The 24,220-nt window shown below is 42.7% G+C and overlaps 1 protein-coding gene across 6 annotated transcripts; it reads right to left on the bottom strand.

Annotated features, from left to right (window-relative positions):
- Positions 1-1,184: 1,184 nt before the first annotated feature.
- On the bottom strand, positions 1,185-23,050 carry LOC110491940 (rho GTPase-activating protein 4). Of its 6 annotated transcripts, none has more exons than XM_036946826.1 (22): positions 22,943-23,050; positions 15,057-15,140; positions 14,467-14,638; positions 14,016-14,181; positions 13,661-13,723; positions 13,357-13,461; positions 13,151-13,279; positions 10,432-10,653; positions 10,237-10,338; positions 9,841-10,074; positions 9,599-9,683; positions 9,128-9,173; positions 8,935-9,055; positions 8,789-8,849; positions 8,600-8,677; positions 7,909-8,037; positions 7,690-7,795; positions 6,772-6,999; positions 6,627-6,664; positions 6,299-6,464; positions 2,674-2,722; positions 1,185-2,420 (listed from the first exon to the last, which is right to left on the bottom strand). In XM_036946826.1, exons 2-22 carry the CDS (start codon positions 15,115-15,117, stop codon positions 2,256-2,258), a joined length of 2,526 nt encoding a protein of 841 aa, XP_036802721.1. In that variant the 5' UTR covers positions 15,118-15,140; positions 22,943-23,050; the 3' UTR covers positions 1,185-2,255. The 6 variants fall into 6 exon arrangements, with proteins under 6 accessions (XP_036802721.1, XP_036802719.1, XP_021421498.2 ...); XM_036946824.1 differs by lacking the exon at positions 22,943-23,050 and adding an exon at positions 20,036-20,248; XM_021565823.2 differs by lacking the exon at positions 22,943-23,050 and adding an exon at positions 20,036-20,248 and having other exon boundaries at positions 8,935-9,034.
- Between the last annotated feature and the right edge of the window lie 1,170 nt (positions 23,051-24,220).

Here is a 24,220-nt window from a genome sequence, read left to right as displayed (position 1 = left end):
TGTCAATCGTTGTCTCTGATTGAGAACCATACTTGGGGTGGCAGGTAGCCTAGTGGTTAGAGTGTTGGACTAGTAACTGGAAGGTTGCAAACCACTGAGCTGACAAGGTACAAATCTGTCGTCCTGCCCCTGAACAGGCAGTTAACCCACTGTTCCTAGGCCGTCATTGAAAATAAGAATTTGTTCTTAACTGACTTGCCTAGTTAAATAAAGGTTAAATAAATAAAATGAAAATACTTAGGTAGCCTGTTCCCACCTGTGTTTGTGGGTAGTTGTTTTGTGTATTGCACCTTGCGGAACTGTTCGTTTGTTGTTTTTGTTCTAGTGTTCGTATTTATTAAACGTATTATGAATACTTACCACGCTGCACCTTGGTCCTCTTCTCCTGGGTGGGGGGTTGGTCTGGATTTGGAAAATGTAGCATCTTTCACCAGAACCAGATTTTTCCTGCGATCTAGAGCCATAATCATTATGGTTATTCTATGTAAAAAATACAATTAAAAAAATGTATATTTTTCGGTATAATGAGCTGATTGGTGGTTCTTAATTATTATTAATTTTTTTATAATAATGTGTGTGTGTTCAGCTAGCTAGATAGTGTTCTGCAGGTTTGCCACATGCCTTGTCTTGACGAAGACTTCCTGCAACGTTTCACAATTTGCTTGTCTTGACGAAGACTCCTTGCAACATTTCACACTTTTCTCTGCTGCTCAAAGTGTTTCAAGCCTGTGCCGTTTCCTAATCCCAAACGCAGATAATTACAGTGTACGATTTCTCCTTGTCAAACAGCTAATAATGGGATGCATATGTTGTTGGAGCACAGTGTACCGAAGACAGTGCGGGACATTTCAAGAACGGGACAGACCACAGCTGACTTTTCTGTCCAGCTTCCCATTGACAACATGACTAGCCCAAACCTTAAAACGGAATCTTCCCTAACCCAAACCCTAACCTAATTTTAACCAATTCAGAAATGAAAAATAATTTGCACATCAGCCATGTCCCATTAGTTTCCCCCATCCAGAACATACAGTCCTCCGACAACATAGGACACAAACATACTGCATCCTCTCTGTGAGTTGGTGTTGCCACCTAGTGAACAAATGTCTAACTGCAAATATCTTCTCAGTACCCAGTACAATGTGAAGTACAGACCTACAGTAACATGGGAAATTCTGAACAAATTCAACATAAACATTTATTCAAACAATCATCAGATCCAGAAAACGATATAAAAATAGCAATACAACATTTAAAAGTTCATCGTTATCAGTAGCTCAATGACTCAATCACAGACAGGAGATCTTGCTGGTACAGGTTAAAAATGGACATTTCATCTGATACAAGTTGATAGAACATATGTCTTATAGGATCTCTATGATAAAGACCATATGGCCGTTGAATGTTCATAATTATAGGCCTACCCAAACATGAACCGTGAACTGACCAAATCAGATAGTGAGCGCTTGTCTTGGTGTTGGCATTGCACACATTGGGCATAGAGGGCCTCCATAGGCTCATAACCACAAGAGCATAGAATACAAACAACACTGATAATAGTGTACATTCCAAGTCATTGTGGGTAAAATAAGTTATGATATACCAACTCAAAATCTGCCATTGACTGTGTAGCATTGAAAGTCACTGGGGTCACTGGAGTGTGTCACTGGGGTCACTGGGGTTCTATCAAACACAGCCTGGTCCCACATACAGATCTGGGATCAGGCTAACCAAAAAAAAGGCTTCACAGTGAGAATCAAAACCTGTCTGTCCACTTGCAATAGCAAGAATCCCCTTAAAGCTTACAATCCAATGCTTTTCAAATCCATGGCGGGGACTGTGCAAGTGCACACTTTGGGAAAAGTGTGGAGAATGGGGACACAGCCCTACAGTGAAAATCAGAGTGGGGGTCATTGGGGTGTGTTGTATCAAACACACTAACAAAAGGCTTCACAGTAGGAGTCAAACCCTTTTGTCTGTGACTGTCCATTCACCGGCTTCACAATGAAGGCTGCTGTCTGAGCAGACTCATACAGTACAGTGAACTGACTGCGGTTCATGTAACCCAGCCATCGGTAATCCCACTGTCAAAGGCTGCTGTCACAACCTGTCATCCTACACTGTGTCATCTTGTCTAAGTCTCTTGACTTTCGTCTCTCTCCTTCCTTTCATTCCCTCTCATTCATTTATTCATCCATCGAGCCATTAATTCATTCTGGTCCCCTCTCTCTTTTTACCAATCCAGTTGGTCAGATCTAAACAGGTCTTTCCCTTCTGCGCCCGACCCCTCCTTTCTTCTGCTCTGGAGGAGGTTGGGAAGAGCGGGACGAGGTGACCGGGGGGGTGGAGGAGGATGGAGGAGGGAATGATTGTCGAGCGATAAGCTCCTTGAAGACAGAGCTCATCTGGCGGCAGACCTCCTGTGAGATGAAAAGATGGAATACGGGAGGAGGGAGGAGGGGGACAATGATGAAGGGAAGAAAAAAAGAGAAGAATAGAGGACAGAGATGTTTTTCTTCACTGGACCGGAGTGGAGTCCCTCTAGCGTGGTCGCAAACCTCTTATTATGCACGCTTAGTGAGTTCAAAAATGACAACAGTAATTGCAACAGCTGCTGCCGGTAATTACAGAAATAAAATATTAAATATTAGCTTAATGAAAAACATGTCAGACCTTGTCAACCTGAACTGTTATATCTTCACTGGATGACAGGTCCTGGGCTCTGTGAAAAACAGAGAGGGTAAAGAGAGCGGGTAGAGAGAGAATTTCAGGTCCCCCGCTTAAGCATATTTAGGTCACTACAATTTATGAAATTGAGTGCTAAAACAATACAACAATAACTGGTAAAAAATATCCTGTGAATATCAGAGTAGATGGTACATATTACTACCAAAGTTATGGCTACAGCAGTGGATGCAAATAATTGACTAAAACAAACTATTTGCAATGAAGGTCTACAGTAGCCTCAACAGCACTCTGTAGGGTAGCACCATGGTGTCGCCGGAAGACAACTATTTCCGTCCTCCTCTGGGTACATTGACTTCAATACAAAACCTAGGAGACATGGTTCTAACCCCCCGCAATAGACTTACACAGTAATTATGACAACTTCCGGGGGACATCCTCTAACCGATCAGAGCTCTTGCACATGAACTTAAATGTTGTCCACCCAATCAAAGGATCAGAGAATTAATCTAGTACAGAAAGCATAAGCTACAGCTAGCTAGCACTGCAGTGCATAAAATGTGGTGAGTAGTTGAGTCAAAGAGAGAGAAAGACAATAGTTGAACAGTTAAATTAATTTCTTCCTAAATGAAGGAAAAGCGAGAGCGAAAGATAGAGATTTTGTGAATTTTTTTCACTTTCAGTTTCACTTACTTTGCAAATGCAGCTAGGTAGTTTAGCCTACTCAAACACACTGCTCAAACAGAGGATGCTATGAAAGCTAGCTGGCTATGACTATCCAACACAACACTGTATCTGGTTTTCCTAATTTATTGCCTCTGGGACCCACCATTGTAAGTGCTAAACTGCTTACTGACTGTACACTGTAACGTTACTGCATGATTGTAGTGAGTTTACTAACGCGTTAGTTCTATTATCTATGTTGACTATGATGTTACTTTAGCTAACATGGTGACAATGATGTAGGCTGTGTGTAGCGGTTATGATATGGTTTGGCTTGGAGAGGTTTTTTCGCCATACTGCTGATGTGTTGTGCATTGAAGTCCACAAGCGAAGGGAAAAGGTGAGAGGTGGAGATCACATAGATGCGAGAAGGAATACAATCTGGCTGCTATGAAAGTGAACTGGGTATTCATTCCGCTGACTCTGCTGAAAAACTTTTCTTAAAACGGAAGCAAACTGGACAAAATTGGGGTAAACATACCTGAATTTGTCCAATAGAAACTTGTTTATAACTGTTGGATTAATGATTACACCCTATATCATCTAGACGCAGGCAAGAGTGTGCAAGGCGGTATTGAATGTGTCACTGTTTGTCACCTCAAATTTCCCTCGACCTGTGTGGGACTACGTTGTAAACTTCATTCATAGGCTAGGTTGTAGCAGCCTAAACGTATTACTGTTACATTGAACTGGGTGAATGGAATTTGAATAACAGTCATCCAATATGCTGTAATAGAAAAAAGGCCATGCTCATGGAATTTTTTTTTCCTCTCTCATCTTAAACGGCACTGACCGCCACTGGGCTACAATGTGGTTTAAAGTCTCAGTGGTACAGGTACCACAGTAATAGGTGAAATATCTTTGATGGTACTTGTGGTGTTATGAGGAAAGCATATCTCTCTCTCATGTGGCTCGTAATGTGAAGCAACGTGAAGTTAGCAATAAATGTGCCTTCATAAAGATGCACCGTTAGTAGTTATTTTACTCACATACAGACAGGTTTGATTACGCGACATGGTGTTAGAAGTGGACTAGAACGACTTACTAACAGAGTTTAGCTTACAGTACCTGGTTGAAAGATTTTGGGGGGAGAATCGAGGAGGCTAATCAGCATGGAAGACATTGCGGGAGAATCTTCACAAATCTATCGAGGAGAACCAGGTAAACACTCTCGTACTCTATGAGAGAGGACGTCTTGTAAGGGTCTAAACCTAAACAAACTCGAGCAAAAGCAGTATGGACAAATAAGAGATTTCATGCATTCTTTATTGTGAAAAAGAATGTGATCTATGAGCGAGACCGCTTTAACATGTGGAGACCGGGGGAAAATGAAACCGTGGATTATTTTGTCACAGCCTTATATGCCCTAGCAGAATATTGCAACTATGGACTTTTGCATGATGAACTAATTAAAGACAGGCTAGTCATTGGGTTAGCAGACGTGCGTCTGTCAGAACGTATGTAGCTAGATACAGATCTCACACTAGAGAGAGCCATTGAGATGGCAAGGCAAACGGAAGAAGTGAAACAGCATCAAAGTTGCCTGCGAGGTGACACAGTAACAACAAAAGAATGAGCTAGAGCGCGGGAAAGGTTTTCACCAGAGCGGAGGAGCCCACGGACTGTTGCGCCGGCACGGTGGTTGTCCCAATGAAGAAGAGGGACGTCCGGATATGTGTTGATTTCACCAGTCTCAATGAGTCAGTGTGTAGAGAAAAATACATACTTCCCACTGTCGAGCAGAACTTTGGCTCACTAGCCGGGGCGAAGATCTTTCACAAGCTTGAACTGAACATGGGCTTCTGGCAGATCCCAGATCCAGAGAGACCCTGGCAAAGACTGGGCGCGGACTTGTTCACTCTGAAAAGCACCACCTACGTGCTAGTGGTGGACTACTTCTCAAGGTATGCGGAGATTGCAAACCTGTCGCTAACAAAGTCTGCGGGCGTCGTAGTTCATCTGAAGTCCATCTTTGCCCACCATGGGGTACCTGAGGTCCTGCTTACGGACAATGGGCCTCAGTTCCCCGGAAGATCCCTTTCCAACTTCGCTGCCGAGTATGGATTTTGCCATGTCACCAGCAGTCCAGCAGTAGAAAGCTCAGACGGTGAAGAACCTCCTCAAGAAAGCAGCTGACCCTTACCTTGCTTTGCCGGCCTATCAGTCAACTCCACTCCAGAATGGCAACTGCTGATGGGACAAAAGCTTCAAACCACAGTGCCAACACTCCCGTCACTGCTAGACCCATTACTCCCAAACACAGCTGCGGTCAGCTCAAAGGAAAAGGAGAGAATGAGTGCAGTACAGCAAGGTTTCAACAAGAGTCACAGAACCAGCGACCTCAGCAGACTCCCACCTAGAACACAGGTGTGGGTGACTGACTCAAAAGTCACAGGAACAGTGCTGAGGGAACATGCAGCACCACGATCTTACTGAGCTCAAAGTTAAAACCAATAAATAAGACAAAACAACAGCTGTCAAGTTGTTACAGTTCTAACTTACCTGTGGGGTAGATTTATGTTTAAAGAAATTAGACATTTTGGGTTAAAGTTTACAGAAAATATGTTCATGACTATGTATAAATGTTCTAGAATAACTAGACAGGAACAGACCTACTGACATGAGAGCAAAATAATCCCTTGAGGTCTATTGAGACAAAGGAAGTCTAATCTTTGTTCTCTGAAAAGGGAAGATGTGGTGTTCTGAATATAGCATCCTGATTGGGCATTTGCTAATCAGGGCCTGTGGGAATTTAGCGGTTCGTGAGGAAAGCATCTTTCTCTCTCATGTGGCTTGTAATATGAAGCAATAAATGTGCCTTCATGAGGATACACCGTTAGTAGCTATTTTACTCACATCCAGACAACTTTGATTACACGACAGTACTTACTCTTTGCGTATGTAGCGGGGGGAGCGGGGCCTGCCATGTAAGGCGGGGCCTGCCATGGGGATCTGTATGGTGAACTTTTCTCCAAGGGACACACTCCCTCCTGCTGGGGATGGTCTGGAACTGCAGCTGCTATTGGATCGAGATCGCTCTCCCTTTGACTCGGACTCTGGATCACAAAGAGTTATAACATTTTTTGGACTGGGACAATGCACATCAATCAAGATTTCGGGTTTATGTTTCTCATAAAGCATAGATGGAAAAACAATATCCCTTTGTCAAATGACTGGTTCTCAAACACACATGAAGTTAGCAGCCGGCCCCTTCTCACCTTTACTGAGGATTTCTGAATCCCCTTCTCCCTCCTCACTGCAAAATAAACACAGACGATCAACATCAAGTGTATGTGCCTGAGTATGTGCTTGCGTGTGTGTTTGTCTAGGTCGCTGTCCATTTATCTATGCGTTTTCTGTCACCAGTCGTCTTGCTCCAGCGTCATGCATTTCTCATACACCGGTCCCTGTAGCTCGGTCGGGCTGGGGAAGATGCTCTCGTGCTGCAAAATGAGGCCCTTCACCAGAGAGTTGATCTGAGGCTGCAGAGTAACAACATCCTCATCCTGCAACCCTCGCACCAGACTGGGGCCGAAGCACACGGCTAAGTTATAGGGCTGCATCATGTTCTCATCGCTGTACTGGGATACACTGGGGGAAGAGGGGGAGATAGAAGGGGAGAGAGGGAGGGAAGTAGCGCGAGAGAGTGGGAGAGGGAAAAAGAGAGAAAGAGAAAGCGACAGATAGAGGGAGGGGATGGAGAGAGAGGGGTAGGGAGGGAGGGAAAGAGAGAAGAAAAGGGGGAAAGAGGGAAGGAGACAGAAAGAGAGAGAGAGAGAAAGGGAGAAAGAAGAAGAATAACATAATAAGACAGCTGAAATGTCACAGTTCAAGCTCTTAGTGCTGAACCAAATGGCTGCCTGACCCTTTGAATAACCCTTTTTGGTTCCAGGTAGAATCCTTTTGGGTTCCATGAAAAATCCTTTCCACAGAGGGTTCTACCTGGAACCAAAAAGGCTTATCCTATGGGGACAGCTGAATAATCCTTTTGGAACCCTTTTTTTGTAAGTGTAGTGCACCACTTTTGACCAGAGCCTATATAGGGAATAGGGTGCCATTTGGGAAGCAACCTGATTGTGTTTTTAGAAAAGAGCTATCTCATCAAATGGCTGCTTCTCTCTTCTTTGAACAGAGGGTTTTCTTTGCAATACTGACATTTGCAAGGGCGTTGTGGTAAGTCTGGTAAGTGTATGGTTAGTTCCTCTTGACAATGACAGTAAAAAATCCCAAATAAGTGTTTGTTGGTGGACAATGTTTTAGAAATAGAACAAAGATACTTACTGATGGAGGAATGCAAAGAGGTATCTCATGACGATGATGACAGGTGGAGGATAGGAGGAGATGACCGATTTGAGTTGAGCTGCTCTCTCTGTCTCGTTATCAATCTCTGGAAGGGTTGGGTGCAACAAGGAGAAAGATTAAGGAAAAGCATATGAAAAGCTACCCAATGCACACATATACACACTCAAACAACCCCCACCCCCCCACGCACACACTTACCTGCATACTCCAGGAGCTGACTGGTGCTGTCCTGAGGAAAGAGAGGGTTCTCCAGGGTTCTGAAGTAGAGCTTCAGTACTCCTGCAACTAAGTCCATGTCACACCTGCTGTCTGCCAGGGGGTCCTCTCCTACAGGGAACACCAAGGGCACATTGCCCACCATTATTAATGATCAATACTACAGCGCTGGACTACGGCTTCCATAGACACCAGACCTAGGTTAAAATAATATTAACTTTCTATCTAAATGCTCTGACTGTTCAATTGAGCCTGCCTGAGCTTGCTGTTTTGGGACTATACCATTGGTTACATTTAGCCCAATGCCAGCTTAATCCAGTAAAGACAAATGATCTGAAACAGATACTTTGAACCCAGGTCTGTACTAGAAGCAGCTAGAGCAGCAGGCAAGGAGCAGGTTGATGTTTATTGGGAAGAATATTGTCCTGGAGGCAGCGCTGAGCGGTTTCTGCCAGATGGGCTAGCCAAAATTGGCTATATCGTATAAAAACAAACAATTAAGGTTAGGGTTAGACAAGGTTAGCAGTGTGGTTAAGATTAGGGTTAGGTTTCAAATCTGATTGTATTACTTTGTGGCTAGGCCAACTAGTGACCATCCTGCAGAGCTGCCTCCCGGACAAGATTCATTCCAATAAATGACCAACCGGCAGACAGGGACAGCAGACGGGCCTACCTCTCTCAAACGCATCTCTCAGACTGTTGACCTCGGCCTGAGACCCTGGTACTCTGAAGATACCCTCATGGTGGAGACCTACAGTTTAGGATTGATTGACAGACAGACATGAAGACCTTCATAGATACATGCTACAGTCCATTAGCTGTTTGTAATATACAGCACCAAACATGCACAACAATGGCTCACCATTGAGGTTGATGAAGCGAATGCAGCTTTCCACAACCACTGGGATCTCTTGGCCCGATGCCTGAGAATATTGGGAGAAGTTGATTGAAATCAGGATACCAAGGAGGAGAATGAGATGTAGACATAAAGCAACAGTAGGCTGGCACCTTTATGAACGAGAGCATGTCTCCAGTGAATAGTTTGTGGGTGAACTGGATTATAGGTTGACCCGCCATCCTCGCACGAACAGACTTCCTGGAGTTCCCACTACAGGGGGGAGAAGACACGCTAGTCAGTTGACTATGAGACAGTGCCCTAAACTGTTATGTTACTCTTATGAGGCAGTTATAAAGGTCTTACAGAGGAATGTAACTCGACCTGGCTTGATGACCATTGGTTGCTTCAGCTAGAAAGGGAAGAAAAAGCAACAATTAGGATAGCTGTAACAGCTGCATTACAGGAAATGAAGAGCCAAAATGACACTTGGGCAATTAAGGAACAACAATGAGTGTACTGTATATGAGGCTATACTACAAAGTCATGCCGAACTGTTGTGTGTGTATTCAAGAGCTTGGAACTATTAGGTTCTATCTGAAAAAATAGGATTCTGCCTTTAATGTTCAGAACCCTCATTGGGTTTAAATGGTGTCCGTTATTTTTGTTCTTGTATTCTTTTGAACTTTACAACATAAATTGGGGCATTTAGAGTACTGTATAAGTAGAGACCATTGAACAGAACAAGGCTGATGTCAATAACTACATTTGGACAAAAATGCAGATAGAAACGTGTTGTCCGAAGCTCTCGTATTGTAGAAGTGGTTAGTGCTGTACCTTTCTCTACAGCCACTTTAAGCAGATCATGTTTAGCCTGTAGTTTGGATACCAGAGAGCTTTTACAGAGATACTCCTTCACTTTCTGAGAGAAGAATCAAACACAATTCAAAAAAGTCATCATCATCATCACCACCGTCATTTCCTTGTATTTCATTTTCATCATTACCGTAACCCCTACTATTATAGTGCACTACTTTTGGCCTGACCCTTATGTGTAAGTCAGTTTAATAATGACTCACAGTACAGTAGAGGATCTCAGTCTCCTGCAGGTTGGCTCTGCGTCTGGCCAGACTAGGTCTGCCACTGCTGCTGGTCAGGCTTTCATTGCTTCCCCCCTGACCTTGGCTCTGAGACGGGGACTGAAGATGGACCTGGGAGCCCTGGGTCTGGCTGCTGGAGGGTGGAGGATCTAGGTCATCATCACTGATACCTTCCAGCAGGGTAACGCGGGCCGCCCGTAGAGTCTTATCTGCCTAGGAGGGAGAAAGTGTGTAGTGAATATATTGGAATCCATTTTATCCACTACAAGGTCGATTTTAAGCTTTTGAGGGAGTCATGGCCCGGTTACTGTAAAGCATTTTGTGTCAACAGTTGATAAAGGCTTTATACATTTGATTGGGTGGACTGGACTTTACCTCCTCCGTTTCCTGGGTGAACCCGGTGAGTTTAGATTGTAGCTGTTGGAACCTGGTCTCCATCTCACCCCTAATCTCCTGCTCTGCACTCACCTCAAACACCTGAGAGGAACAGAGACAGGGAAGATTCAGGGGATATCAGACAGGTGGGAGCAAAGACATGTGACGTCGAGATACACAAGCCACACACTCTACCTGGTCTCCGTCGTGTGGCTGGAAGTGGAAGCGGAGGGGCAGACAGAAGGTGTTGGTGTGTGTCTGTAGCAGGTTGTCTCTGTCCTGACTCTGGTCCAGTCCAGACACAGCACTTTGGAGCTGCTGCAGCCCTACACTCAAGTTCTGCTGATCCCAGGACCGGCTGGACAGGTAGGCCAACAGCACACGGGACAGAGACAGGTGGTAGCCCACATCTGAACACTGAGAGAGACAGAGATGACACTGGGATAAGACGATGTGTTTATGTCGTAGGCAGGGTTTGGGTCAAATACATTTCAATACAGTCAATTCAGGAAGCAAACTGACGTTCCTACGTAATATTCATGTCCATGGTCTTTTGAATGAACTTCAAGATTATTTCAAGAAATCCATGAAAATGCGGTCAAATAAGGTACACTACCGGTCATAATTTTGAGGACACCTACGCATTCAAGGGGTTTTCTACATTGTAGAATAATAGCGACGACATCAAAACTATCAACCTCAGGAGGCTGAAGAAATTCGGCTTGTCACCAAAAGCACTCACAAACTTTTACAGATGCACAATCGAGAGCATCCTGTTGGGCTGTATCACCGCCTGGTATGGCAACTGCCCCGCCCACAACCGTAAGGCTCTCCAGAGGGTAGTGAGGTCTGCACAACGCATCACCGGGGGCAAGCTACCTGCCCTCCAGGACACCTACACCACCGAATGTCACATGAAGTCCATAAAGATCATCAAGTACAACAACCACCCAAGCCACTGCTTGTTCACCCCGCTATCATCCAGAAGGCGAGGTCAGTACAGGTGCATCAAAGCAGGGACCGAGAGACTGAAAAACAGCTTCTATCTCAAGGCCATCAGACTGTTAAACAGCCACCACTAACATTGAGTGGCTGCTGACAACATACTGACTCAACTCCAGCCACTTTAATAATGGAAAAATTCATGTAAAAAATGTATCACTAGCCACTTTAAACAATGCCACGTAATATAATGTTTACATACCCTACATTACTCATCTCATATGAATATACTGTACTCGATACAATCTACTGCATCTTGCCTATGCCGTTCTGTACCATCACTCATTCATATTTGTTTATGTACATATTCCTCATCCCTTTACACTTGTGTGTATAAGGTAGTGGTTGTGAAATTGTTAGGTTAGATTACTCGTTGGTTATTACTGCATTGTCGAAACTAGAAGCACAAGCATTTCGCTACACTCGCATTAACATCTGCTAACCATGTGTATGTGACAAATAAAATTAGATTTGTATTTGAATTCTAAATAAATCACTGACAGGGTCACCAGCAAAGCACCCACACACCATCACACCTCCTCCTCCATGCTTCACGGTGGGAAATACACATGCGGAGATCATCCGTTCACCCACACCACGTCTCACAAAGACACGGCGGTTGGAACCAGAAATCTCCACCGGTCTAATGTCCATTGCTCGAGTTTCTTGGACCAAGCAAGTCTCTTTTTCTTATTGGTGTCCTTTAGTAGTGGTTTCTTTGCATCAATTCGACCATGAAGTCCTGATTCACACAGAGTTACATGAACTCTGTGAAACATTTATTTGGGCAGCAATTTTGGAGGTAACTCTGGGTCTTCCATTCCTGTGGTGGTCCTCATGAGAGTCAGTTTCATCATAGCCCTTGATGGTTTCTGCGACTGCACTTGAAGAAACTTTCAAAGTTCTTCAAATGTTCTGTATTGACTGACCTTCATGTCTTAAAGTGACTGATTGACTCAAACGCATTAAGGAGGAAAGAAATTCCACAAATTAACTTTTAAGAAGGCACACCTGTTAATTGAAATGCATTCCAGGTGACTACCTCATGAAGCTGATTGAGAGAATGCCAAGAGTGTACAAAGCTGTCATCAAGGAAAAGGGTGACTATTTGAAGAATCTCAAATATAAAATATATTTTGTTTAACACTTTTCTTGGTTACTACATATGTGTTATTTCATAGTTTTGATGTCTTCACTATTATTCTACAATGCAGAAAATATAAAAAATAAAGAAAAACCCTGGAATGAGTAGGTGTTCTAAAACTTTGACCGGTAGCGTAAATCTAAAATTATATTTTTGTTTATGGATAAATCTACTTCTGCCAGACATCTTTTATGACATTTTTGTGCTGAAGAGCATTGCGTTACATTTTTGCCCATTAAAGGCTATTCAAAAAGCATACAAAAAATCCAAACTACTTGCCGCGTCACTTTCATGGCGTATTTCAGTTTGCTTCCTGAATTTAATTTAACTGAATGGACTTGACCCCAACCCTGCTTGTAGATAACATGTTGGATGCACATTGTATTGTAAAGTATTGTAGTAAACCTTGGCTTGTGTGAGCCAGAACGGCTCATAGAAGCAGGAGCCTATCTCTTGTTTCTGTAGTGTGATGTCCAAGTACACCCCTTGGACAGGACGCTAGTCTATCGCAGGGCCTTTCCCTTAATCTATCTCCTTAATGCTTAGTGCCAGGCAGAGACGCCTCGGATCCCATTTTTACAATCTCTGATATGACTCGGCCGTGGATCGAACTGCCATCTTTTCAATCTCAGGGCAGACACTCTTACCACAAGGCCGCTGAGTTTGCATCATTGCATTGCAGTCATTGTGTATTATGGCTGGTTCTTTTCAGTACAATCCAGTGTCTTCCCTATTGGCGCCAGACAGCAGCTGTGAAGCACCACTCACATCTATGAGTGAGGAGATGTCCTGGAGATAGTACTTGTTCATGGAAGCGTTGGCTGCAGCTAGGTTGAGGAGGTAGTCGTTTCGAGCCTTGGTGCACTTCAGCTGAATCTCCTGCACTTTACACTGTCTCTGGAAACACACATCGGAATGAGCCATTACACACACACACACACACTTTGAAAAAAGGGATGTGAGCTGTTCTTTACTTTCTCTATCTTCTTAGAAGCGCCTTGTTTCTGTTTCTCTGCTTCCTTCAGCTTTCCCTCTGCAGACACATAATCTGAATGGTACTGGTAGTAGGTCCTCCATGCCTGCAAGCCAGGAGAAACACACACACACACAAACGTTGAAGCACACATGCACACACACACATAGAGAGAACCTCCATCAATACGTCATATCATGCAAATACCAAGACAACTACTTTATATCTCACTGTGTCCTATTTTAGAAAATATGTCATACTTTGTTTCTTAACTGGTGTCTGTTTCCCACACATGTTGGACTTACTGTCTGTAGCTCGGTGGTGACTTTCAGTAGACCATCCTGTAACTGGGTACATACATCTTTACTCTGGAAATAAAGAGATCAACCAATAAATGTGTTAGATGACTAGAGAATGAAACAGAGGCCGAGGCAAAGATAGAGGCAGATTAGAGATGGAGAGAGAGAGAGATTAGAGATGGAGATTGAGACAGATTAGAGATTGAGACAGATTTGAGACTGAGATAGAGACAGATTAGAGATTGAGAAATGTACAGATTAGACATAGGAATATGACTCCCCAGGACTCCCTGTAAAATAGTGCAAATGTTACTGAGCGGACTATCCTGGCTGAATGAATCAAATGAAGATGGAGCAGTACCCTCTTGGCCAGGCGCTGTGTGATGTCCAGACAGTGAGTAAGGGGCTCTGTTAGGGTGGTCCTACAGATTTCACTCAGACCACTGTGGTCTCTGCTCTCCTGTCTGGTCTGAGCCAAGAGCACCAGCCAACACTGGGCCACAGACTGGCCACTACAGGGCTCCTTCCTGAAAGATAGAGGCACAGGGAAAGGGCCATGGTTTAACCATAAATTTACTAGAATGGAAAATACTAGAATGGAAAATACTAGAATAGAAAATTAAAAAACACTGTTTTTTAGTTCTGGAATAGGCTTAATCTGTGTCTGGGAAACATGTCATTTGTAGAGTGGATTCAGAGACATAAAGACCACCTCAACTCTAGCCTGATCCCAGATCTGTTTGTGACATATTGCCAACTCAATGACCATAGGACTAACAGACATAGCACAAACAGAACTTGGAGCAATTTACCTTTTGATTTTGGAGGTGAACCTCTCAGACAATTTGTCAAGCGAGCGTGCATACTCCCCTTCTATCTCACTGCGTCTTCGCAGGTAGTCTGTCAGGTCCTGAAGCTGCTGAGATTTCTGCTCCAATTGCAGGTCCAACACCTTCAACTGGTCCAACAACTGACAACGCACCTCTTGGGGAGGGAGCGGGAGAGTGGGAGGGAGGAAGGTGAGAGAGAGAGAGGGGGGGGGGGGGAGAAAGAGAGCGCGAGAGCAGGAGAGAGAAAGAAAGAGGGAAGTGGAGAGATATACAGAGGAATGCCTCCATTTTGTTTACTGACTTTGAAGAGTGACTGAGTTCTACACTTCCATGTCCTGTACATGTAGACCTTCAACCAAATGCCGAAGGTGACGGTTGTGTTGTACCATTGAGTCCAATGTGTTTACAGTCAATAAGCATTTCATATGGACTCAGTCTGTGACTAGACAGACATGCATGGAACTAGAACTATGATGTACCAACCGGAGAGCGGTGAGAAGAAAAACATTAAATATGAGCAGTACAGTAGAGTAACATTAGAGGGTAAAAACAGTAGCGAGGAGTTCCCTTACCTTTGATTTGTGTGTCATAGTCTAGAACACCCACTTTTCTCAGCTTCACATTTGACGTCATTGTTGCTCTGGCAGGGTGAAACCCTGTTGCAAAGAGATGCCAATAATTCCACAAGGTTTTCTGCGATAGTTCAACCTGAAACCTTACAACCAACCTGCTACCTAGTTCCTGGCAAAAACCCTCACTGTACCCATGCTTCTTAGAGAGTATATGTATTTGTGCAGCTAATGACCCTTCATCCGGGACAAAGTCCACTTGATTATTGACCTAACTCTTGAAAACCTTTCTGTCTATACTTGTAGTGTACACTACCCTGCCGCGTCTTGATACATTCTGTCCCAAACACTTAGTAACAACGCTCTGTGACACTCTTTGTTTACAATGCAGACCGACGGACTCCACAGTATCCACGTATTAGAGATAGACGGCCTGGGATAGACTGACTGAAATAGAGTGACTGTAAACAGTATTCTCTTACTGTAACACATCTAGTTCAAGCCAGCCTAGCTGCGTAGAAAGCCAGTTGGCATGTAACGCGCCGCTCTGCTCCCGCTGCTGCATAACTGTCGTATGCTGTGCGAAAAATAGCAACAGAAACATTTCAGCTGCTCTATAAATAATACTTTGCCACCGCCACATGGTACACAGCACTGTCACCGAGGGGATGTTCGTTTTACAAGCTACAGGTGGTTTCACTAATAGATTTAGTAACTGTAAGCAATGTAACCTCTCATTTTTTTCGGCACCGAGCACATTTCAGGTCTGCTGAGCGCAAACTTGAACGGCGTGAAAATTCTATGCGTGCGTTTACTGTGAACACTGAGGATGTACCCACTTTAAGTTACAGTTTTAACAGTGGCCTTGTAGGCTATTGTGGCTATTTGATCATAATGTAGGCCTACCAAAGTGGCTTACCATCAAAAACAATGGAGAAAATGCATCCCATAACATTTTAACATGGAAATAGCTGTTTTATCATTCAGTTTACAGTAGCAACAAATGTGTGGTGTTCAATATCTTACATTCCATGAGACTTTTGAAAAGAAAAAAAATCATACAGGGCTTGACATTAACCTGCAAAGAGGTGACTGAAAATGTTGTTTTGTTGTTTGATGCAAGAAACTACATTACAAAATAAAACAAATTATTATTCCCATAACATTATTACAGAGGATCAGACACATCGTGCTACTGTACCCTCTGCCTATTAGCTACTTAGCTTATTCAAGTCTGTCTCAAAATACAACAAAAAAAGCTCTTTATCTGACTCGCTTTTCAAAGATGTCTAGTAATTTACACATTTGTGCTCTTGTTGAAAGCAATCGCTCCCCTATTGCTGACTACAAGTGATCTATAACTGGGCTAATAACTCACTTTTTATTTTAGCTTTATTTAACTAAGCAAGTCAGTTAAGAACACATTCTTATTTTCAATGACGGCCTAGGAACAAGTAAAGGATATTAACTAAATGTGCACACGCGGCTATATGCAGCTCTCACTTTGATCTCAAAACAAGCGCATCTACTCACGACTGATCATGCTGTAAACACAGTCCAGTTCAATGTACAATGCATTCGGAAAATGTTTAGACCCCTTGACTTTTTCTACATTTTGTTACGTTACAACCTTATTCTAAAATTGATTAAATCATTTTTTTCCCTCTGCACTTTGCTCCGTTCATCTTTGCTTCGATCCTGACTAGTCTCCCAGTCCCCACACAGCATGATGCTGCCATGACCATGCTTCATCATAGGGATGGTTGAGGTTTCCTCCAGACGTGACGCTTGGCATTCAGGCCAAAGGGTTCAATCTTGGTTTCATCAAACCAGAGAATCTTGTTTCTCATGGTCTGAGTGTCTTAATGTGCCTTTTGGTAAACTCCAATGTGCCTTTTGGTAAACTTTGGTACGCTTCCCCAGATCTGTGCCTCGACACAATCCTGTCTTGGACCTCTACGGACAATTCCTTCGACCTCATGGCTGGGTTTTTGCTCTGACGTGCACTGTTAACTATGGGACATTATATAGAAAGGTGTCTGCCTTTCCAAATCATGCCCAATAAATGGAATTTACCACAGGTGGACTCCAATCAGTTGTAGAAACATCTCAAGGATGATCAATGGAAAAGGGATGCAGCTGAGCTCAATTTCAAGTCTCATAGCAAAGGGTCTGAATACTTATATAAATAAGATGTTTCTGTTTTTTTATTTTTAATACATTTGCTAAAATTAAAACAAAAACTATTTTTACTTTGTCATTATGGGGTAGTGTGTGTACCCCATCATTTTAGAATAAGGCTGTAATGGAACAAAAAGTTGGAAAAAGTCAAAGGGTCTGAATACTTTCTGAATGCACTGTAAATGGCCGCACCGGTCTATGGGCTGAGTAATGTGTGTAATAGAATCCTTCTCGGATGTCTTCTGCCTACAACAAAATCTCTTGTGTAGTTTGTTTTGTTTCGGTATGTTGCGTTGAAAGTGGCTAATATGTCATCGATTCGATCACAATTAGCCACAGTAAAAGGAGATGTTGATAGTGTTAACTGGGACAACTTGAGAACAGTGGTCACCAACCTTTTCTGAGTCAAGATCACTAAGTCAAAATGCAAGCCGAGATCTACTGCTGAGATTTTGTTTTATACATGACTTAAAAAAGGTAAGCCTATGCAACATTAACCAATCAAAAAACAGTACTGTATCAATGAGGTTTGTGAAGTAAGTTATAGGCCCAATATATTATCACTGCATATTGGCTTTGCTTGAATTGCCCTGCCAATTGCTGTTCGGGACATTTTTTTCAATTATCTTTCAACATTTGAGGTAGACTATATGATCACAATGGTAATAGTGTGATCATATAGTGAGCATACATTTAAATAATTTGCTTTCTATTTTTATTGGGCTAATGGTGCCTGAATCTGATGGTCAGTCTCAGCTGATGGAGAGAGAGCAGCAGACTGAGGGTTCGCCTCTCATCATCCCTCCACCCTCTCTTTCCTCCAACTGACGCTGACCAAGAATCAAGAAGGGACACAGTCTTCCAGCTGATGGCGAAACTCAAGTCACAATCTCCTGTTTCTCTCTGTGGGCTGATATTTCTGCGTGGCAGTCCCTGGGGGAGCTGCGCGGCAGTCTCGGGGCTACTGCCGCGCACAGCCAGACAAGACACAGCACACATAATCCTTCAATTCATGTTGACATGATTTGCAGATTATATCAGTTTCCAAACTATTAACTACAGTTACTGGTTTATGACTATATAATTTCATGACAGTCAGACCCAGCCAGCCAATGTTGCTTTTCTGTTCAATAGCATAGGCCTGGTGTTGTTGGCATAATAGTGATCTGATGATCCAACATAATTTTCCATTCTTCCTCTACGTTGGATTCCCTTACGTTGGATCCAGAGTCATTAACTTGTCCAGTGGATGAGAGAAAAGAGAAGTCTTTCTGGATTTGAGTTGTTTGTTATTCCTTATGTTAGGCACTGTTAAAGGCCTTAGAAGTAGTGGATCAGTTAACTACAGTTCAACCGCCATTTATGAAGTTAGTATTATTGGTAGACTAACAGTGAAATGTTTACTGAGGAGCCCTTCCCAACAATACAGAGGAAAAACAAGAGAAATAGAAAAATGAGGACATGGGGAATGCGGTTACCTTTAGGGGAACGATTTGATTGAGAGCTTAATCAGTCAGTACATGATCACTGCCTGGACTTATGGTTAAGAACTGCATTTGAATTGCCCTTCATGAAGTTAGTAGTTCATATTATTGGCATCTGTCCTGCCTCTCTGTTTCTCTGTTGTCTGTCTGTCACATAGAGACACCTCTAGTGATCTTTTGAAAGGGGAAGACAGGGGTGGTGTTTCCTGTGTCAGGGGCACACACACACGCGCACATGCACATGCACACACACACACACACACACGCACCCAGGAGCAAATTAGGACTCACTTGACCTCCCTTAACCAGTCACTTGACTTCTCTCTCTCCGTCTCTCTTATCACTCTCTCACTCTTCACTGGCAACTAACTTCCTCTTCTCTTTTCAAAAAGCATTCTCTTAACTTACAATTCACTTCCACATGTCACACAGCTGTTTTACAGTCTTCCCAATTTCACTCCCTTTCATTTCTTTTAACAAACAAAACAACCTTTGCCTGTGATTTCTTCAGTCCATCTAGATAGGCATGCCTATCGGTTGATCTATGTATGTGCCTGTAGGTTCCCCTATAGGTCTATTGCATCTCCATTTGGAATTTGTAACACATGTCGTCTCGCTTAAGAAAATGCATTTTTAGAAAGCAGATGTTGTACAGGCAGCACGTTGTCTTTACAGCTTTGTCACCCTTTCCTTTCTCCTTCTCTCCATTCCTTCACTATGTGATCATCATTGAATCACCCAACAGGAATTGGAGTTTATTGCCATCATCATCAGGACGTAAGCAGGGTACCAATTCTTAACTGACGTTCACTGGTCAGTTTTTAACTGGAAGACCCTTTTGTAGTTGCTGTATCTGATCGAATTTGATTTGATCTAAGGCTCACACTTCGAACACAGCATCATCTGGATATGTGTGCAACAGAAGTTCAACATTCACCTTCTGCTACCATTTTTGTCAAGCCGTGTCGACGCACACAGTGTGACGCATACGATCAATAAATCAAATTGACGCACCACACCGAACACACTGCAACTGCCTCTGCAACGCAAGGCTGCAAGGCAAACGCAGCGTTTCATTGGTAATGAATGTCATTGTTACATGTGTTTCCATATGTACTAATTAGGTGTTTCCCAGGTTATGGTCCAACCACAACCACACATAAAGGTCACAGTGGGGTGAGATGCAAATTGAGGAATACAGTATTCATAACTGGCAAACAGCAAATAAACCACATTCACAGGAAGTACTGAAAAAGTAACCTCACAAAATGGGAATTAAATGGCCTAGTTATTCTGTCATGAAAATGTGATTCTTACCTGGCTGAAATTAGTTTTAATACTCTTCTTTTCCACAGTCAGTAACATTTATCTCCAAACGATAACTTCTCTCTTCCTCCTCCTTACGTTAAATACACACACCTGGGTGCTCTCTCTCTCTCTCTCTCTCTCTCTCTCTCTCTCTGTCACAGACACACACACTCTGTTCCGTTGCCCCCTGACACACTCTCGGAGACATCCTGTGACAGCTTGTGAAAGAGTTGTGAAGAGTGAAAGCTTCTAATTCAAGCCACACCCCCTCCTCCTCATCACCCCCCTCTTCTCCCCTCCCTCGTCATTCCATCCACTTTCCCCTATGAGTTCATGTGTATAGAAGTAACACACATAGCCTGAGTAAGAGTAAGCGCTGTCATCTATAATTACCGTATTTAGTCTTACCACCGATCTCTTACTCTGAGTAACTAATATACTTGATGAGAGCATTGCACTTAATTGTGTAACACGTCCTAAAATGGTGGTGCCAAATCCACCCACCATGTCACGACAAAACACATTCATATCATCTCACTGAACGAGCATGTTCTCCACATATAACATGATATAATCCTGATACTATGCATGACTAGAGAGCAGTAGTTTGCTTACTCTTATAGCTAATATTGTTTACCAGAAACAATGGTGCAGAGTGAAGTGACAGTGTTGTCATGCCTTTGCAAGGTGTGAAGATACCAGATCATGCGCGAAAACAGAACTGTATGCCTGTGGTTAAGAGAAGGGAAGAGTTTTACTGAATGTCTAAAAAATATTGCTGTACAAGCTGAGAACTGTCAAACACTCTTCTTTCTCACTTCTAACTTCCTGTGTATTTCCTTCCCTCCCTTCCAACTAAGACACATTAAATAGCGGACTGTTAACTGAAAGTGGCTTCTAACAGATCTATATTTTGTTTTGACTGTAGTTTTCGGTATAAATGTTGTATGGTATAAATGTTGGTTTAAATGTTGACGCATTGCTAAGTTTATTTCTTCCCCTTTCTAAAGAAGTCTTTCCTTCTTTAGAGTTTCCTTCTGAAACTGTGAGCTACGCAACATTAAACCAAATTTTCCTTTTGTGCACAATCCCCAAAACACTTCTCAAAATGGTTTTTATTTCCATGAAAGAGAGTAGTCTTTTTCCAGTTTTCTGAGAAAATGTACAATACCAGTCAAAAGTTTGGACACACCTACTCATTCCATTGTTTTTCTTTTTCTTTCTAAACAAATCAAAATGTATTTTATATTGGCCAGGGTTTCTCTCAACCAGCTTCATGAGGTAGTCATCTGGAATGCATTTCAATGAACAGGAGTGCCATGATAAAAGTTAATTTGTGGAATTTCTTTCCTTCATTTGAGCCATTTTTAAAAAAAAATTTTTTATTTTATTTAACTAGGCACGTCAGTTAAGAACAAATTCTTATTTTTAATGACGGCCTAGGAACAGTGGGTTAACTGCCTGTTCAGGGGCAGAACGACAGATTTGTACCTTATCAGCTCGGGGATGTGAACTTGCAACCTTCCGGTTACTAGTCTAACCGCCCCCCAATCAGTTGTGTGTGACATGGTAGGGGTGCTATACAGAAGATAACCTTATTTGGTAAAATACCAAGTACATATTATGGCAAGAACAGCTCAAATAAGCAAAGAGAAATGACAGTCCATCATTACTTTAAGACATGAAGGTCAGTCAATTTGGAACATTTCAAGAACTTTGAAAGATTCTTCAAGTGCAGTCTCAAAAACCATCAAGTGCTATGATGAAAGTGGCTGTCATGAGGACCGCTATAGGAAAGGAAGACCCAGAGTTACCTCTGCTGCAGAGGATAAGTTCATTAGAGTTACCAGCCTCAGAACTTGCAGCCCAAATAAATGCTTCACAGAGTTCAAGTAACAGACACATCTCAACATCAACTGTTCAGAGGAGACTGTGTGAATCAGGCCTTCATGGTCAATTGCTGTAAAGAAACCACTACTAAAGGACACCAAGAAGAAGAGACGTTCTTGGGCCAAGAAACACTAGCAATGGACATTAGACCGGTGGAACTCTGTCCTTTCGTCTGATGAGTCCAAATTTGAGATTTTTTGTTCCAACCGCCATGTCTTTGTGAGATGTGTTGTGGGTGAACGGTATTTCCCACAATGAAGCATGGAGGAGGAGGTGTGGTGGTGTGGGGGTGCTTTGCTGGTGACACTGTCAGTGATTTATTTAGAATTCAAGGCACACTTAACCAGCATGGCTATCACAGCATTCTGCAGCGATACGCCATGCCATCTGATTTGGGCTTAGTGGAACTATCATTTGTTTTTCAACAGGACAATGACCCAACACACCTCCAGGCTGTGTAAGGGCTATTTGACCAAGAAAGAGAGTGATGGAGTGCTGCATCAGATGACCTGGCCTCCACAATCAACCGACCTCAACCCAATTGATATGGTTTGGGAGAAGTCAGACCACAGAGTGAAGGAAAAGCAGCCAACAAGTGCTCAGCATATGTGGGAACTCATTAAAGACTGTTGGAAAGCATTCCAGGTGAAGCTGGTTGAGAGAATGCCAAGAGTGTCCAAAGCTGTCATCAAGGCAAAGGGTGGCTACTTTGAAGAATCTCAAATATAAAATATATTTTGATTTGTTTAACACTTTTTTTGGTTACTTCATGATTCCATATTTGTTATTTCATAGTTTTGATGTCTTCACTATTATTTTACTTTGTAGAAAAACCCCTGAATGAGTAGGTGTATCCAAACGTTTGACTGGTACTGTATCTGTTGTTTAAATGTATCTCAGGACATCCTGTTGAAGACATCATGTTGGTGTACTTCAACACCTTGTAGAATGTGAGAGAGATGGTACCACAGGGCAGGCTAAATACAACAGTGTGTGAGGGTGATGGATGCTTCGGGTATGTATTACCTTGGTATCAGTTCAGTCTGTGATGTCAATTCTTCTAATGATGATAATGGTGTTACCATGGTATCAGTCCAGTCCTGGAGGTCAATTCTTCTAATGATGTTACCATGGTATCTATCAGTCTGTGCTGTCAATTGTAATGAAGACAGGAACAGAGTTACTGGCTCAGGGGCTCATTTAGAAGGGAGCAACATTACAGAAAATTCAAATAGAAATGTGTACAACAGGAATGACTGTCAGATAGAATTGTAAGCTCTATATATCACATTTCCATCTGCAACATTAAAACAGCACTAGTGTGAATCAGGGTTTTCGTTCAGGAAATGTGGCCCTGAACAACAGATTTTAATTTAGCCTACTGGCCATTTGAGAAATTTGCCGGATCCATAGGCATGCATATCCCATTAGGGCGTCCGCCCGCGGTGCTCAGAATGACAGAAATCACATTTAGATTATGGTAATGCATATTAACAGAACATGCAACTCCTGTAAGGAAGCAGACAGTTTTCAAACCTTTGCCAAAATGCAATTTGCGGGAAAACCCCATTCTAAAAAGTGCACCTGATAACGCGATTCCATATGCGACGGAGATGAAAATCTCTGTTCGAAATTTAGGAAGAGGGTGAATCTAAAGATGTCACAACGAGAATGGGTTGCTAATATGACTAGGACTGTGCATTTGGCTTCTGGAAAACGAAAGAAAGTTGATATGAAAAACAATAGAGCAAGAGAGAAGTGACATAGCTGTGGGTCCAATAGGGAAGTTAATGGAAATAAATTTGCCCAAATTAAATAATCACTCCTATCTATCGTCTTATTTATGTATGTGTGTGTGCAAGTAGAAAAAACATGTTGATTCACCCCAGGTCTGCTTCTAGAAAAATGCCAAACCATCCTCCTCTCTTTCATATTGAGGAAACAAACGGTCTGCTACGGGTGGCAACAATGTCATACTCTTTTTGACCAGACAGCATCAATCAGGTTGGCTACACACACATAGACAGAGTGGTGCTGTTTTGCTCGCTCGGGTGCTTTATTAGGTGAGAAGCATTCAGCCTCTTGCGAATTGAAAGAAAATTATGACGCAGAGTTCTTTTCTTGGTCAATTATTTGGGCAAGTCTTGCTTCCCTTGGGATCCACGAATAAAAATATTGAGACAAGAAGGGGAGGAGTGTGTGGCGAAGACATAGGAGTCTGGGCTTAGCTGTCTCCCGCCAATTCTTGCACATTCATTGTTTAATTGTGTGTATTGTTTATCCTTTTATTTTATTTATATAAAT

Source organism: Oncorhynchus mykiss, chromosome 16 (assembly GCF_013265735.2).
Source record: "Oncorhynchus mykiss isolate Arlee chromosome 16, USDA_OmykA_1.1, whole genome shotgun sequence".
NCBI classification, from domain to species: domain Eukaryota; kingdom Metazoa; phylum Chordata; class Actinopteri; order Salmoniformes; family Salmonidae; genus Oncorhynchus; species Oncorhynchus mykiss.
Note: the sequence above shows the minus strand (reverse complement) of the source record. Positions and strands in the feature narration are given on the sequence as shown.